Source organism: Engystomops pustulosus, chromosome 6 (genome assembly GCF_040894005.1).
Source record: "Engystomops pustulosus chromosome 6, aEngPut4.maternal, whole genome shotgun sequence".
NCBI classification, from domain to species: Eukaryota; Metazoa; Chordata; class Amphibia; order Anura; family Leptodactylidae; genus Engystomops; species Engystomops pustulosus.
In genome coordinates this window covers 150,854,098-150,871,223 of record NC_092416.1, presented here as the reverse complement: position 1 = coordinate 150,871,223, position 17,126 = coordinate 150,854,098, and the positions used below count along the sequence as shown (strand labels likewise).

Sequence of the window (17,126 nt, the reverse complement as noted above, 5' to 3'; positions counted from 1 at the left end):
CTGCTGCTGATGTAGCCAACTATTCCCTCCAGCCGGAAGCTACCTCGCCAGGATGAGAGTGCTCCTGAGGAACCATATCCAACCAGCCATCTCTATTCAGCTGCAGTTTGCTGCTGTTGTGGCCGTTTCCCAGTCTACAATAATGGACTGTAAGTTTAAGTTGTTTTACCAACACTGCCTCTGAGAGATCCCTGTACCAGGCTGTATACCACCAAGGGCGCCCCATCCTCCATTGACAGGGATCCCTATATACACACCAGGGGTTGCCCCAGGGAGAAACCTACACCTTCAGCCTCTCCCTCTATTTTCTTGCACATACCACCTGCTGGAGACCTGCCAGGTTGCGGACGAGGCCTTTGTTCCTAATACCAAGCACCGTGACCACCGTAGTGCACTAGGCCGCACTAGCCAGTCACCCCAGTATTCAGGGCCCTGTCTTCCTCCAGCCATCAGGCTGGGCCCTGGTGGGGGTTGTTGCACGAGCAGTCTGTATGTTCTTTTCAGCTGTGTTGTACTGAACAATCCCTGTCCCCAGCAGGAAACATAATCTAATTTACTTCTCGCACCACATAAAACAGATTAAAGTCTTGTGCACATAGCAAAGCTGTGACACCCGAAGACTGTATAGAGGCACATGACTTCATATGCAATCACATGGTGCCAGCAATAGTGCACCCCAATAGACCCCATATAATTCAGGCCATGCAATGATCAGGCTTCTGGATTTTACCTGCCTGATCCTATTGTTCCTGGATAGCTGGCAATGTCTAGCAGCGACTTTCTTCCTTTTTCCTGTTCAACACAAATGCAAAACAGGATGTCCGTGTATATGTTGGATTAGACCAAGTTAGCTGGCAGTGTATTGAGCATTTGGTTACCATCTATCTGAAGTCTATGACCCGCAGAGCTGTCTGGTTCTAACAGTAGGTGTAAAGAAATGCATAGGAAGCTCCAATGATCACCCTATTGCCAGAAGTAACTTTTTTATGTTTCTATGGCAATTTAGTGGCAGACAGTAAGCTAGCTCTAATATCCTCGCAAATCCAATATGTTGTCAAATTATAGTATATAGTAGCAATAAGAAGCTCGGTTATTATGGAAAACGTTTAATAAAAAATGTTTTTTATAATTTTTAAAGGGGTTGTCCAGGTCTAAAAAAAATATATCTACGGGGGGCGGGGGGGGGGGGGGGTTGGGGATTATAAAAAAAACTAAACTTATGCAAATCTTCCCCAGTGCTCCTGTTGTCCTGCACCCACCCGTCCACTGCTGCGTGCCGGATATACAGCATTAGATTCAATACTGTACCAGACGACAAGAAGTAGTTGGAGAGACCTGCACATTCATATTACAAAAATGCCATATTATATTTAGCCCCTTCATGCAGGGGACTGATGAAGGATCTAGAACAGGTCCGAAACACATATCCCATTCTTTTCTATTATTTTGTTTTATAGAGATTGTTCTATAGAGATTGTTAAGGGCCAAACATCCATGATGAATAAGCCTGATTTTAGTACCGTATTTTCCGGACTATAAGGCGCACATAAAAGCCTTGGATTTCCTTGGAAATCCAAAGTGCGCCTTATAGTCCGGTGCGCCCTATATGAGGGCAGCGGACCATACTTACATAGGTCGCCGCAACCGGAGACAGCAGATCTCCAGCGGGAACTGCAGACCACGCGGCACAAACAACTTCTGCCGCGTCGGTCTGCAGTTCCCGCTGGAGATCTGCTGTCTCCGGTAGCGGGGACCTTTGTAAGTATGGTCCGCTGCCCTCCTCCACCTCCACCTCACCTTCCCCACTCACCTTCCCCGCGTCGCCACGTCTCGTCGGGTCTCGTCTTCGGGTCGCGTCGCGTCTCTTCTCGTCGGGTCTCCGCTAAGCCCCCGGACCTCCGCCACGCCCCCGGACCCTGCGCCTTATAGTCCGATGCGCCTTATATATGGAATTATTCCATATATAAGGCGCATCGGACTGATGCGCCTTATATTCCGGTGCGCCTAATGGCCCGGAAAATACGGTATTTGTTTTTTTAAATTATAATATAAATGGGAATTCTAGCTGTACGAGTTCCCCAGGTGGGTTTTTTGACTCAAGGTTCATGCCGAGCGAGTATTTCCCTTCATGCATACATGTATTTACTGGTATCATCTTAAATATGTTTTTCCATTATAAATGAATAATAAATAAATGAAGCAAACATGGAAAGATCTACAACTTTTTGTAACTTTGTGCTTCAAAGAGAGAGCACAGCTAAGATATTTAACATTTTTTGAGCCAAAATCAGGTGTGGAGACTAGACATATATAGAATTTTTCTAAAGGGGCTGTACCAAGTATTTAAGTTATCCGCTCTGCATAGTATAGGGAATAACAACCTTATTGAGATGTATTAGTGAGAATGCAATGCTGGGAGTATCATTCTAGTAACAGTTGGGGGTCCCAGCAGTCGGACCATCATCGATCAGCTTGTTATCTCCTAACCTGTGGATAGGGGATAAAATGCTAACTTGCTAAGACCCCTTTAATTTCAATGATCCTGGAAATACCACTTTATCACAAAAAGGAGTGTAGTCCTTAATACATACCAAAAATGTATTTTTTAATTACGCTTGAAGTATTTGGAAAGGTCAGCTAGTTCTTCAAGTGCTCATTGAGAAATATAAGTCTGTATTTTGCAGAAATAACTTTAATTCTTGAGAAGTATCATTGTGCATCTTAACAGACTGTACAGGATCCTTCCGCTTCCTACTCCAAGTGCTCGAGCTGTTGAGGCTGAGGGTAACAGATTTTCATCTTAAGTAGGGGGGGTGAAGAGACGCCTACAGACTGACAGGCTGGCAGGATTCTGTCTGGATGGAGCCAAGTGTATTATAATAATTCCCTGACCCATCTTGAGGTGCAGGTTGCATTGCTAATAGCCTCTTCACTAGGTCTGCATGCAATCAGCATAAGGTTAATTATGGTAATTTGTTGTCTGTCCTAATCTCCTCCTCATTAGGTATGTATACTTGCCTAATGAAGAGATGTCTTGATACACAAGCCATTTACAAGTCACTAATTCGGGGAGACATGTATTCCTCAGATCCCACTATGAGAGGCTGTGGTGTTACGTGCAAGTGAGGACTATCCCTATATGGCTGCACTAACGGGACATGTGATTAGATGGCCAGCTTTAACTGCATACAAGTGCGGAATGGCTGAGCGATTGCCCCCTACAGACAAAAATTACACTACCGAAAGATTTTTCTCGATTGTGTATGGGATTCTCATCAATACTGTATTGTATTAGGCTACATTCACACTGACGCATGGGGGACGTATATATACGTCCGATATGCGTCCCCCATAAACAGCAATGGGCGCACAGCGCCCTACGGGAGCAGTACGGTGAAGCACACTTGCAGCACCATACCGCTCCATACCCTGTGAAAAGATAGAACATGTCCTATCTTTTCACGGCATACGGCGCCATGCGCCATACATCCCTATGGAGGGGGGCAGGGGTGAGCAGCGCTCACCTCCTCCTCCTCTCCCCGCACGCTACCGTGTGCCCGTCGTGCTACGGGACGGCAGACAACGGCTGTGTGAATCCAGCCTTACACTGTGATTTTGCCACAAGGAAAGTACTAGCCTGGCAAAACCGCAGCTAGTATTCAATGTGTGATGTTACCCATAGGGATCTAAAACTGATGTTTGCCATTCCACATTATAAATATTGGAAAAAGCTTCTTCAATGATATTCCAAATATGAAAGTGAGATAACAAGTCTTAGTAATTGTAGGCTACTATTTTCTCCCATCATTCCCACTCCTATCCCATATCATGTATAATCCAAATATAAGAAAATATAAGAATTGCAATATTTAAGAAAAAGGTCACATAGTACCCCACATTAATAAATCAGAAACAGGTCCAAAACATTGGGCCAGATGTATACATTTTCGCCTTTTCATACTATCACACTGTTTTTGTGCCAGTTTTGCGACTAAACACTAAACTAGTCGCGCAGCAAAAATAACCATGTTTCCGTCATTTATCCTACCATTCCAGATGTTTTGCTGCGCCTAATAATCATTCATCATTAGCAACTTGTTAATTTAGGCGCAATTTAGGCGCAAAAACACTCCAGCCTGAAGGTGGCGTAGACTAAGAAGCAAGCACTGAGCTCTTGTTCAGGCCATGATGTAACTTTTGTAGGACCCCATGTGGTTTCAGGGCCAATTTAATAATCTTTTAAACCATACAACATGTACCAACTCGGCTTATACTCAAGTAAAAAAATATAGGTTTTACCAGGTTTTTGTGGTAAAATTAGGGGCCTCAGCTTATACTTGGGTCGGCTTATACTCGAGTAAATACCGTATATACATAAAATATAGAACAGCCATAATACTCATCAGCATGTGCTCCCAGTCTTGGTAATAGTTCAGGTTGTTCAATTCTCCCATCATACAGACTCATATCCGATGTAGATGGGAAATAAACTTCAATCACTGGCAGCAGCTGCGCCCAGGCAGGTCGTATAGTAGGTGTCAGATCCATCTGTGCCCCCTGGACATGGAGTTGAATCAAAAGTTTCCTATGGGGCCCAATCAGTTCCAGTCAACCAGTTCACAAGTTTTTTAGTTTGAGTCTTACATCAGTTTTTGGATAAACCTGTAGCATAAAGAGGGCCTAGCATAAGCTAGCTACGTCTGCTTTTTTAATTGGTGGTTACAACTTGTACAAGAACTTATTTTAAAACAATGTTGGAGAAAGGAACAAATAAGCAACAAGTTCTCCTTTCATATCTATCCTCTGGTGTAATGCCGGTGGTAACATAAATGAATGCTACTTTATTATTTGCACTGAGCAGAAGCAAGAATTCAAAAAAGGTTTACATAATTCCACATAGAAAATATATCCAAATTGGAGACATGAAATGTTATGTAACACTGAACATATGCTGCCTACAGAACTTTATGCAAGAAAAAGTGCAGAATGTGATATTAAGTGTCTTAATCCGGTGAATATTGAGGTAATCTGGGAGTATTACTATATTGCTATCCCCATTATAGATGGATAGGTAGTTAGATATAAGATAGATAGATAGATAGATAGATAGATAGATAGATAGATAGACAGATAGTCCTGACACTTCCTGACATTTGCCATTCTCTGTAGATGAATCACAGTTCCTCTGCAGTACAGTAAACCAAGATGGAGGTGACTAAATGACACAATCACATCCATCCTCTTATGTGTGAGATTACAGCAGGACTCCTACTGAGGTCTCATTAACTCTTTTATTGCCTTACGGCTCTTAAATGCCTCTCCATCTCATGTAGTCTGACAAATTTCCTTCTTCCGCTCCTAGAAGCACATGTCTGCCACGGTGTTGTTAAAATCATAAGTTTTCTATGTATGTTGGTCTATTTAAGAGAAATGTAACATGTATATAAAATGAATATATCATACAATGTGTGTCTCTGGTAAGACTCTATATGTCGTCTGTCTGTCACCATTTATAACTGTGCCTTTCAGTCCAGTTGTAAACCATGGCTGCAGCAATACAGTCCAGACGTCTGGATTTAGTGTAAAATAATTCCAGTGTGTAAAACTGAATACACTGAAACAGTTACTAATATTTGGCATTGCAAAAAAATAAATAAATAAATGCATGCACAACAGACAGATATGTCACATTTTTTTAAACTTGGCCTCCAGCCCCATCATCAGAATATTGGCTGCTGTAAAGGGCAACCTGTACTCTTTAAACAGACGGCAAACTACCATAAAACAGCCTATAGTAGCCTCAAAGGAACTTTCTGGGATGTTTAACGTTGACCCTTGGATTGCCCACCAATATTGGATTTTGGAGCCTGATTTATGGGACAACCAAAGCACCACACATCGAATGATAGCTTTGCCTGGTACTGCCACTTCATAGAGGAACAGTCTTTTGAAGCAAAAACATATAATTCCCATGAAATGACAATTCTAGATAATCTTTTCTTATAGATCTTTTGTGTTATTCCTTATGGATATGTATGTATAGTTAACATTATGGGGGGTCTTCCTACACAATCTGATATGGTCCAGCTGGAGAGTGACAGGTCCTCCTTCAGAACATGAAATGACCTTAGTCACTTTGTGACTATCGGCATCTTGTTAATATCTGGGCACAAGCCATTCTTTGTGTACATGCCACCCCACATGTCCCCAGACACTGGTTCCTGACTCATTTCATGGCTGGCTCAGACAGCTGGGCTCTGCTCCACTCATTCACACAGACCTGAGATCTGCACTTGTCTCTCATGTACCTGCAAGGACAAAATGGATCAATAAAGATGTGTCAAAGCCAGGGTAGTATTAATAACGTTGTAGCCCCTGGAGTATTGAGCCAAGAGACCCCCAAGTCCTGCTGTAATAAACCCAAGAATGTTATTTCTAATAAAGATCACTGCTCTCATAATCTCATTGTCTGGTTAGATGATGATGATTATGGCTAGGATGTGTCATCAATTATTAAATGGGGGATTTGACCTCGATGACCACCACCAATCCTTTAAAAACGGGAGACGCACAGGGTCAGTAGCAGGAGGAGGAGTTATAAGAGTCTTGAAGACTTTATTACTATGATCCAAAGCTTTATTTCCGCAATCATAATGTTAAGGCATATGGCAATACAGAATCATGGGGGAACATTTATCAGAATATTGTTAGTGAACAGCCAGTAATTGCAATTATTATCCCCTTTACACCATTTCCACGCCAAGGGGTCATGGAGGGGTGTAAAGGGGGACACAGTCAGCAAGGGATTGGCAGCTAAGTGAAAGTTTGGGGTAAACCTGGTGTTGAAATATACACTTAGATGCCGCCCCACCAAATATATCAGACGGCCTTAGCCTCTTGATGTATCTGACGGCAAGCACACGAGCACCAGCTTATGACGAATATCCTCCATAGACTCCTAAGCCACATATACCCTTCTTTTGTGATTCTTCTTATGGCACTGTTTTTGTAGGAGAATATACAGTAAATCGATATTTCAAACTTGATCAAATCAGACGATGTTATACTATTGACTGGATAGAGACAGGACAAATGCTTTATCTTCCGCCTTACCAATTAGTCAGAGCAGGACACCCATTCTTGTGATTGCTGTGGGTCCGGTTCTCACTAGAGGAGCCACAGGTCAAACATGTTATATCGAGGGTGTTTTCACATGTGACGTTAACACATGAGAAGGGGAAATGTGCCTAATATGCTGTTAACATTTGTGTTCCTAATAATTCCTTTATTTATTTAGTGCACACAGATTACACGGCGCTGCACAGAGTTTGCCAAATCGGTCCCTGTCCCCATGGGGCTCACAATCTAATCAACCTACCAGTATGTTTTGATGTGTGGGAGGAAACTGGAGGACCCAGAGGAAACCCACACAAACATACAAAAGAGAACATACAAAAGAGAACATACAAACTTTTTGCAGATGTTGACCTAGAACATGAACCGAGGACCCCAGCGCTGCAAGGTGTAATGCTAACCATTAAGCCACTGTGCTGCCCACAATGGGGGTCATTAACAATGCACAGAAAGGACGGTAATGCACTGTGCCGCGATTCACTAAGATTGTGCGCCCAATATCCTTCATGAGTATAATATCGCTTCCCCGCTCAGGTCCACCGCAGTTCACCATCTTTTTCAGGGTGTATGTATGTGCTTGATCTTGTGACACAGTTTGAAAGTCAAATCCCGCGCTCAGTCCGGATCAGTCGGATCGTCCGATGGCCTGTCCCCTCCCCCACTTCTGTCGCTTGAAAGCCAGCGCAGCTTCACGTGCTACATAATCCCCAGTTAAATATCTGTCACAGTCATACAAAACCCGAAAACGTCAGAAAGCCCACGGACCCTTAGTAAAAATCCCAATGTGTTAACATTGTGTTAACAGCAATGTAATTAGGGGGTGGAGACTTTCATTTGCATTTAAAAACGCAATTGAAGCCCCACATGTGAACAAAGTCTTAACGTTACTCTTAATAGCTTAATATAAAACCTATGTAAAAGTGAATTATGCATACACCATTATATAATGGTATAAACCTAAACTATAGTAAACAGAGCGCCTACTAGATATAACACCCAAATGAGTTTTTAAGCTTGAGTTTGAAGCTATTGATGATCTATCCGTAGGATTGTTGATAACAGCAGCTGCTGGAACAAGAAGCAGAGAAAAGAGTTGCTTGTATTAGTTCCAATGTTGACAACTACAATAAACATCTGATCAATGATTCTGCATCCTTTCTTTACAGCTATATCTTCAACAGAACGGATCACTCAAATATTTCTCACCATATTGGCCACTTGTGCATCAGCTCTTAGCTATAGCCATGAACACTTGTCTTATATAACACAGAAGCTCTGAAATCCTAGAATACGAAACAGTTAAAGAATCTTCTGGTTTTCTATTCCATAAGATACCCTGGAGGAAACATTAGTCGCACACCAGTTACTGCAACAATGATAAGGAGAACTATTATTTGCCCATTGCTTTCTGGTTTCTGTGGGAAAGACATTAATATGGATGAGGATGGGACAGTAACAGACTGTGATCCCGGCTTTTAACCATTGTTGACTGCCTGGATTCAGCTTGGAGACCAATTTTTAATGCCACGTTCCAAAGCGAGTGACCTAATTAGAGGTCTCACATCTCTGATTGACCCATGCTGGGGCTGGATAGAGAGGAAAATCACATTAAATGCCGGCTCCAGGATTCAGACTTCAAATGTATGTAGACAAAGAGGAAGAAATGGAAGTAATGACTCTTCTGGATTAAGAAGATGATCACTAGGAAAGGTAGGGGATACAGTTTCGGTTGGTGACTGCAAAATTGCATTATCAGTGTCCCTAGTCTATTAATTCTACATGGATTTGGATAAGTTCATCTAGTGCAACTAGCGAGTCATACAACCCTGATATGGCTCAATAAGCCTTCTTTAATCAAACGGATAATACTGAGCCGCGCCGAGTATCGGGGACGCCGGAGGGTGAGTAGGTAAGTTTATTTTTTGTATTGACTCGTGTATAAGCCAAGGTGAGGTTTTTCAGCACATTTTTTAAACACCCCTTTAAGTGTGTAATGTAGAATAGGGTTGGGAAGTAAGAGTGCCAATGAAGGCCTTCTTGCAGGCACGTGAAGAGTTATAGCCATTGATGCTCCACTAGGGGATTCTGGGAGACTTGCAAATATGTTTTGCAAGATGGGAAAAGGAAAACATTGCCTCTTTTCTACCTTGTAAGGCAGCCCCCTTAATATGAACCGTGACTTTCAGGAAGCCTAATGACATAAAAGCCAAACCAGTATCTCTATTCTACTCATCTAGCAATAATAGTAATCTAGAATAGCAACATTAAGGTGCTGGGAGTTAATTTACTAATGCTGGAGGATACTCAACCAGAGTACAGCTGCACCATGATTTAAAGGGAGTCTACCACCCCTCTCTGGGGTTACCTTGTGTTGGGGGACGGTATTCTTAGCATAATCTGTTGGATAGCAAATGTGCCATTTGTTGATACCCCACTATTATGCATAGTCACAAATGAGGGTATAAAAAATATGTATAAAATGATGTATAAAAATACTTTTTTTTCCTATATTTTTCAAATAAATGCACCTGGATTCAATTTAGAACAATGTTGGACTATTTTGTGCAACTTTTTGCTTGCCCTCATATCCATATGACATTTCCATTACATTATACATATTGCCCTCCTTCTATTAAACTGCCCAATGAAATTTAGTCATTTGGATTTAACTCATTTTAATGTGTTTCCTATACCCAACACAATGATGCCAAAAGTTTATAAGAATTGCCCTCTGATCCTGCATAGCTACAGGTTTCTTAACAAAATTATGACTAATGTATCATAAAATCTTGTTCCATAAACAGCAAAGCAAATCAATGTCACTGAAGTGCAACTTCCTGTTCTCGTGCCATTCCCTTATGATGACTCAGCTCTTCCTTCATGTTAACCAAGGTAGAAGTGACTGTATGACACATGGATCTCCTATGTGACAGATACCAACGCAAGTCCCTCAGCATTCCAGCAGTTTCGTGATTTGTAGTTACATTTTACCATCAAAAGAGTTCCCACGCATTTTGACACTTTGCAACCATTTGGGTTTATCTAGGATGGAGAAAAATAACGTAGGAAGGATATGGCCAGCACATCAAGTCGTCATAATAAAAGTGGTTTTTTTATGGTCTCTAGAAAACGACGCATTTCGGGATTCACAGGTCCAATTAAAAATAGAGGGGGGGGGGCATTTTTATGGCCTTTCGAAAGAAAAACTGGCAGCGTTTTTTTTTTTCCTCTCTGCGCCTCTTGGAGCTTCATTTATAAAGTGTTGGCGCCATAATATTGTTTTCCAACACTCTCAACTTGTTCTATTTTTGGGCGCAAAATTTTGGCGCCACTTGTGAATACACCAATTTTCTGGCACTTATATTTTTCCAACAATTTCTTTGGTGCAAAAACAGCCCAGCTAAAAGCTGGTCTAGGGAGTTCTAAACCTTTCAGTCCGTGCGCCAATTCATTAATCCCTTGCGCCGCAAACTTCTATCCCACTGAAAAAAATAAAACAGTTCTAGCGCTACCCAGCGCCAAAAATAATAAGTGCCCTCAGTATGTCCAAGTAGAATACAGTGATGTGTGATGGGAAGATGCTCAAGGCTATCCTAGAGTCTGGGGCACACATCCACCATGTCTAACATGTCCTCTAGAATAGCCTTGCTTCCGTACCATCAAACTTCACTCTATTCTATTTGGACATACTGTCTATATTTTTACATGAAAAAGGGACCTCTTAGTCCCAAAATGCAACATTGTTTAGAGACCATCAAATAAAATCAAGGATTTGTATGACAACTTATCAGGTGTGCGCCATATCCTTCCTACATTCTTCTTCTGCTTTTCCAATAATCCGATGAGGCAACTACATTCTGATAAAGCGAAGAGGTGGCAGCACCCGTTTGATTAAAGACTCCTTATTATGCACAACTTAAGAAGGTGAGCAGCAATTGGTGCACCATAAAATCACCAAATTTACTTAAAAATACTACTAACCTATGAGCGCGGTTTCTCTCTATGTTCTCTCTGCCCCTCCTATCTAGGATCGGGATACCCTAGTGCTTCAGTTATTTTCTGATCAGGACATCTCCTCATTTCTATTTAACCCCATCTTCATTCTGGGATCAGTGGGGATCTAGAATTTGGTGGACGTTTAGAGACATTTAAGAACTAAAGGCACATCCATTTTTCCTATTACCTGTAAATGTTCCAACCTGAAATATGATGCTACCCCTCAGTCTTTATAATCTTTTTTCCCACTAAACCCAGAACTGGTTTAGCAAGTTCTACGCAACCTGATTTATCCTTGGAAGAGAATGTTGTGAAATACTTTGTTATACACCAGGTCCTATCCATAATTAATTAATGCAGTAAATTATAGTTACATAACCTCTCCTGGTGATTATGTCATCTTATATATAACTACAGGTTGAATATACAATGACTGGAGAGAAGACTTTTCTTAAATAGCATTAGAAGGGAGTAGTTAAAAGGCGTTGCCCAATATTTTAGAAGAGGGCTGGATTGTTCCAGAAATAGTATCTCACTCGCCCCATAAGATTTGTGGAATTATTGCAATTCAGTTTTATTAACTTCAATTGAACCAAGTCGCATTACCAAAACTAAACACAAGGGCAGGTGTGGCCATTTCAGGCAGGTTTTCACGCATTTCACCCGGATTCCGTTTCAAAACAAAATCCAAACGAACGTGGGGTGGGCTTAGCCCGATACAATTTGTAACAAGGGTTCTGTACTTTGCTTTTTTTTTTTTTCAGCAAATAGGTTTTATTTTTGAAATAAATAGTTATACAAGTTTCCAATATACTTTCTGTATGAATTTGTCAAGTTTTCTAGATCTCCGCTTGCCGTGATTCCATAGAAAGCTTCATTGTTTACTTCCTGTGGGTAGAAATCTGTCGCTGGTCATGTGATGTCACACAGGTGCACTGCTCATTATGTCATAGAGAGTCATCAGAGCTGTGTGATATAACGAGCCAGGCACCTATGTGACATCACATGACCAGCGACAGATTTCTATAAAAGCTTCCTGCTGTATGACAACAAGCAGAGATGAGGTATTGATACAGAATATCAGAAAAATGTATACGTTTTCATTATTTAAACAACATTTGTGGAAACTGAACAACCCTTTTAAGACAGTTTTGTACTTTTTTTAGATTTACTTTTAACATCACATTGGAGAGTGTCACCATCACAGTGGAGAGAGATCACCAAAAATGAAGGTTGAAAAGTAGTAACCAGTCATTTCAATGAGTTCTTTAGTTGCACACTTCTGTTGTGTGTCACACGTGAAACAGAAGAAAACTATCCCTCTCAAAATCAACATAAGTGACCAACCGTTGGTTAACAAGATAAGGGGGCTGAATTTCTTTTGATGGGAGTGTGTAGATTCTCATCAGGGCGACAGCGCAATTTGTGGAGGCGCCTTCACACAATGCTCCATGGGAACAAAATGTGCAATTAACTTTACTTCAAAAAGAAAAGCAAAAAACACTGTTCTACTACCAGAAACTCCTCCAGAAGTAAAAAAAAAAAAGCACCCATCTGTATCAGAACCTCTCTAAAGAGAATCAGAAACTAATCTGCCAAGACCCCTATAACAGCTATCCACAAATAGGGCCCTCTTCCTGCTGGTGGAGATTCTGGTTGGGCTAGTAATAGAAAAAAACTAGTTTGTAAATAATAAATGGGGGGGGGGCGCAAAATCTCATAGTTAAAGGGGTTTTCCAACGACTGAAGAAAAAAAAAAAATCATGTTTGCTGATCATTGTGGGTTTGAGTGGTGGTCCCCATAGATCACAAGAACAGGGGTCAGTTGTAGCCCAAATGACCAGTGCAGTCATTGAACATGGACCCTGCTGCTTTATTCATAATATGGCGCTGACAGAAAATCGCCAAGCACATTACCATCAGCGAATTAGACAGGCATGTCTGACCTCCTTCTCCATTCACTAGTGGGAGCTAGGACTGCTGTTCTTGTGATCCATGATGTCCCACCACTGGATATGGGATAACTTGATCCAGAGGAAGGCGAAAAAAAAAAAATCCTGCAGGGCTGATGCCAATTGGCCCATAGTAGAAAAAAATTATTTCCCGATCTATAATATGGCATCCAGAGTAACTCAATGACTTGGAAAGTAATTGCTTTGGACTAGCACATGGTCTGCTGTCAATTGTGACCAGAAACCCAAACCCATTGGGCAAGTGCCAATTTTAGAGGCAGTACTTCAGATTTACTTTGAGATCTTGAACCTCAATATTTTATGTACTTATTTGAGAATAATGCCACAAGACGAGAGATGCGATCTACTTTTCATTTATTTACTATAAATAACTTAAGTGACCATCCTACAAACATATACAAGGCTTGTACAAAATAACAAAAACAGTTCATTTTGTGATAAGGAGACTTGGGATTAAAAAAAAATACCCAAATACTCTTAAAAAATGCTAAGCGATAGTGATCAAGTATATAAACAGTATATGCTCCCCACGTCTTTATTAAATAATTCAATGTCCCTCATTGTTTTGTCTTTACGTGCACAGGTCATCCAAGGCCATTGGTCGCTGCGTGTTCATATAAAAAACAACAACTTTTCCCCATGTGTCCATATCCTCATATCAAAAATGTACCGTTAAATATATTCACTCCAATGTAAATGGATTGCATGTGAGGTTGTGCCGGCTCCTTCAGCAGATGTGTGTATCTGAATGGTGGCCGATAACCAGCCATAGTTCAGTTTGCTGGTCCAGTAGCAAGTTGGAAGCCTCCATTAAAACAGTGAAGTTTTCCTTTCCCGATTCAACACTTAGAAGGATAGTCTCGAAAAAAAACGTTCACCGCTTCTTTTTGCTGTGTCTCAACATCTTCTTCCTCTTCAGGATCATATCATAAAGTTTCTCCAGTCCTTGGTGTAAACCTCTGCCATCCACTGCACTGCAGCCCTGAATGTGACTCAAGGTCGATGTGCCAAGTTCATGTAGTGCCAGAAGCTTTTCTACCTCCGTTACAGAGAGGGCATCGGTTACATCTTGCTTGTTAGCAAGGATTAAAACGGGCACGCCTTGGTTTTCAGAAGTCCTGGTTATTTTGTGTAGTTCCACTTTGGCTTCCTCCATCCGTTCCTGCTCTGAAGAGTCCACAACAAACACCATACCATCAGTCCTTCTGGTGTAAGATTTCCATAAAGGTCTAAGTTTTTCCTGGCCACCTACATCCCAGACTTGGAAAGTGATTGCTTTGGAATTCCCAACTGGGGCCTTTATTTTTTCCATATTAAACCCCTTAGTGGGAACGCATTTCACAAACTCCTTAAATTTCAGTCTGTACAACAAAGAGGTCTTTCCGGCAGAGTCCAAACCTATAACCACAACATGTAGGGTTTGAAAGGTAGGTAGAAACGAGGTGTTGGGTGCTATCTCGGTAAGATGGTTCCCCATGGCTTTTTAAATGTATTATGTCTTGAGAGCTTTATGAAGATGGTGCTTGAGTTCTTCAAAGGAGTCACATAGCAAAATGGGTAGGTGCTAACGCCACTCCAAAAGTCTTATCTGAAAGTCAAAAAAAGGAGACCATTAGTCAACATCTGGCACTGATAAAGAAATAATTAAAGGAAAACTGAAGGACAGAGGGGGGGGGGGGGTATAGAGTAAATGCAGTGTAAGGAAAAAAAAAAAAAAAAGTATCCCTCCCCCCACTGTTACAATGCACAGACTACAAAGGGTCATTCAATGAGACCCCGCATGGAACCAAGGAAGTTCAGATCTTCAACCCTGATGTAGCAGACCTCCACTTGAGTCTCCACTGCACACTACATCAGAAGGTTAAATGACTAACCACTAGTTTTGTAGACGATCGCCTTAGAACCGGTTTCAGTATGCAATGAAATCTGAGAGTGGTCACATTTATCAGGCTGAGGTCATTGTTTGTTAAAGGCTTTGCACATGCAAAGTACTCGGAGCAGGTAGACAACACGAATATGTTAACACCTTGCAAGCGTCCGCAGAATTAGTCGCCTGCTCTAAACAAACAAAAGCGTATTCCAGCATAAAAACAACCAACATCAAAAGGAGCCTGCGATACATCAGAATCAACATCAGCACGAAGAACCAGAACCTGGACCGGAATCCTACAACCTTATCCCTGTAAACACCGGACGGATACAACCTAAGTGTTTGCTGTATCCAGGGGCAGCAGAGAAGGGGAGATTCTCCATGTTACTCCCTAAGCTAATGTTTAACAAATCCAAACAGTTCAATGGGACTTCCTAACACAGTAAACCCCCAACCACAGGAGTAAGAGCACTTTACTGCAAAGTCAATCTACATTGAATGGATTAGGCTGCAGGCTCAGGTGGCCTCCAGTCAATAAAGCCAGTCAGCTGTAAGGAAAGCCGGCCATAAATATCAGTGGGTCTGTTGACAATTCAGGGAGTCACAATAACAAGGCTTAATGGGATACGCAACATGAGTCAATATTTAGGGAAAGCTTTTAATTTTATGGGTGGGTTCATATTGTGTAGAATTTAAAGGGATGGCATATTGCAGTAACTGGAAGCTATGGTCTTGAGTTCAAAGATGACCAGATCCACCAAAATAGAGGCGTTCATAATTGAAATTTGCTGAAAATTAAATTATGACCTGGTATATAGATTTGATATACTCTGCACACCAAATAAAAATATGTTATCCCTTTAACTCTTAGCCATGTACATGTGACAGACCGCACTGTGAGTTGATCATTTCTTTCAGCAATCTATACAAGAGGTTACCAGTAAAGCCACAAAAAATCTGATTTTCCTGACACTCATCCTGGTAATCCACACCTATAATTCATAAAACAGCCATCTAGAAATCAGAAAATGCCTCTCCCTTTGAAATGTCTGAAATCTTAAAGGGCAAATCTTTTTATGATCAAAGTCAAAGTCCTCAACATACATGGCCATCCACCCTAGAGCTACAGACACGGCATCCAAAGGTCTTCATAAAAAAACAGTAGTGTAGGATTACATCCACATCACAGGGTATACAGGTCTGTATACAAGAGTAACCATCTGCAGATGTAAGGTGCAGAATGCAGGACTGATCTGGCGCTACATTTGGGGGGGGGGGGACACCCCTCTAGTACACTCCTAGGGAGAAATCCGCACCAGCAGCAAAATGGTGCATAGCATCTACTGCAGGGGAAACACGATAACAAGGAAAATTCACTAATGGCTTATATGTAATAACAAAAATATGACATTGTAAAATAACATAATAACTAGTAGTAAGGACCTTGTAGCATTCATAAATATAATCTCCCACTTGCATCAGGAATACCATAACATAATAAACCAGTACAGATGGAATTAAAGGATCTCTACATGTCCATAAGAAGTAGAGATGCAATCCGTGTCTATTTACCTTGTGTACACAGTCTGTATATACAGAGATGTATGTCTCCAGTAGTATATCCCCAGTAATCAGGCTGCCAGCTCCTCTCTGCTCCACTACTGCTCCAGCTCTGCCTGCACTCCACACACTCCCAAGCCTTACCCTCAGCCCCGCGACGCCACGCCCAGGCCACGCCTCCCGCCCAGCCCCTTTTAACCTGTTACATGCGGCATAGTAGTGAGAGGTGTGAAGAAAGTCTTTTGTTATACAACACAGGCATAAGTGTTACCATTCACTATGAGATTTCCATGTCCAGACGGGATTATTTACATAATTGTATCATGGTCTGGTGCAGCTTGTAATGAGGTTATACAGAGTGAGGTGAAATAGTCCAAACTCAGGCTGAGGCACTACAACTCCCAGCATGCCCTAATATCCACAGTATAGTAGCTATTGCACTACGACTCCTAGCATGGCATGGCAGTCATAGTGTATAGTACTTGTGAAACTACAACACCCAGCATTCCATGATATCTACAGTGTAAAGAAGTTTTGAAACTGCAACTCCTAGCAGTCACAACTCCCAACTCCAACTAAACTACAACTCCCAG

The 17,126-nt window shown here is 41.5% G+C and overlaps 1 protein-coding gene across 1 annotated transcript; it reads right to left on the bottom strand.

The window, feature by feature from the left end:
- Positions 1 to 13,440: 13,440 nt before the first annotated feature.
- Positions 13,441 to 16,701, bottom strand: ARL4D (ARF like GTPase 4D). Its single transcript, XM_072111801.1, has 2 exons — positions 16,546 to 16,701; positions 13,441 to 14,691 (listed from the first exon to the last, which is right to left on the bottom strand). Exon 2 carries the CDS (start codon positions 14,578 to 14,580, stop codon positions 13,978 to 13,980), a length of 603 nt encoding a protein of 200 aa, XP_071967902.1. The 5' UTR covers positions 14,581 to 14,691; positions 16,546 to 16,701; the 3' UTR covers positions 13,441 to 13,977.
- Between the last annotated feature and the right edge of the window lie 425 nt (positions 16,702 to 17,126).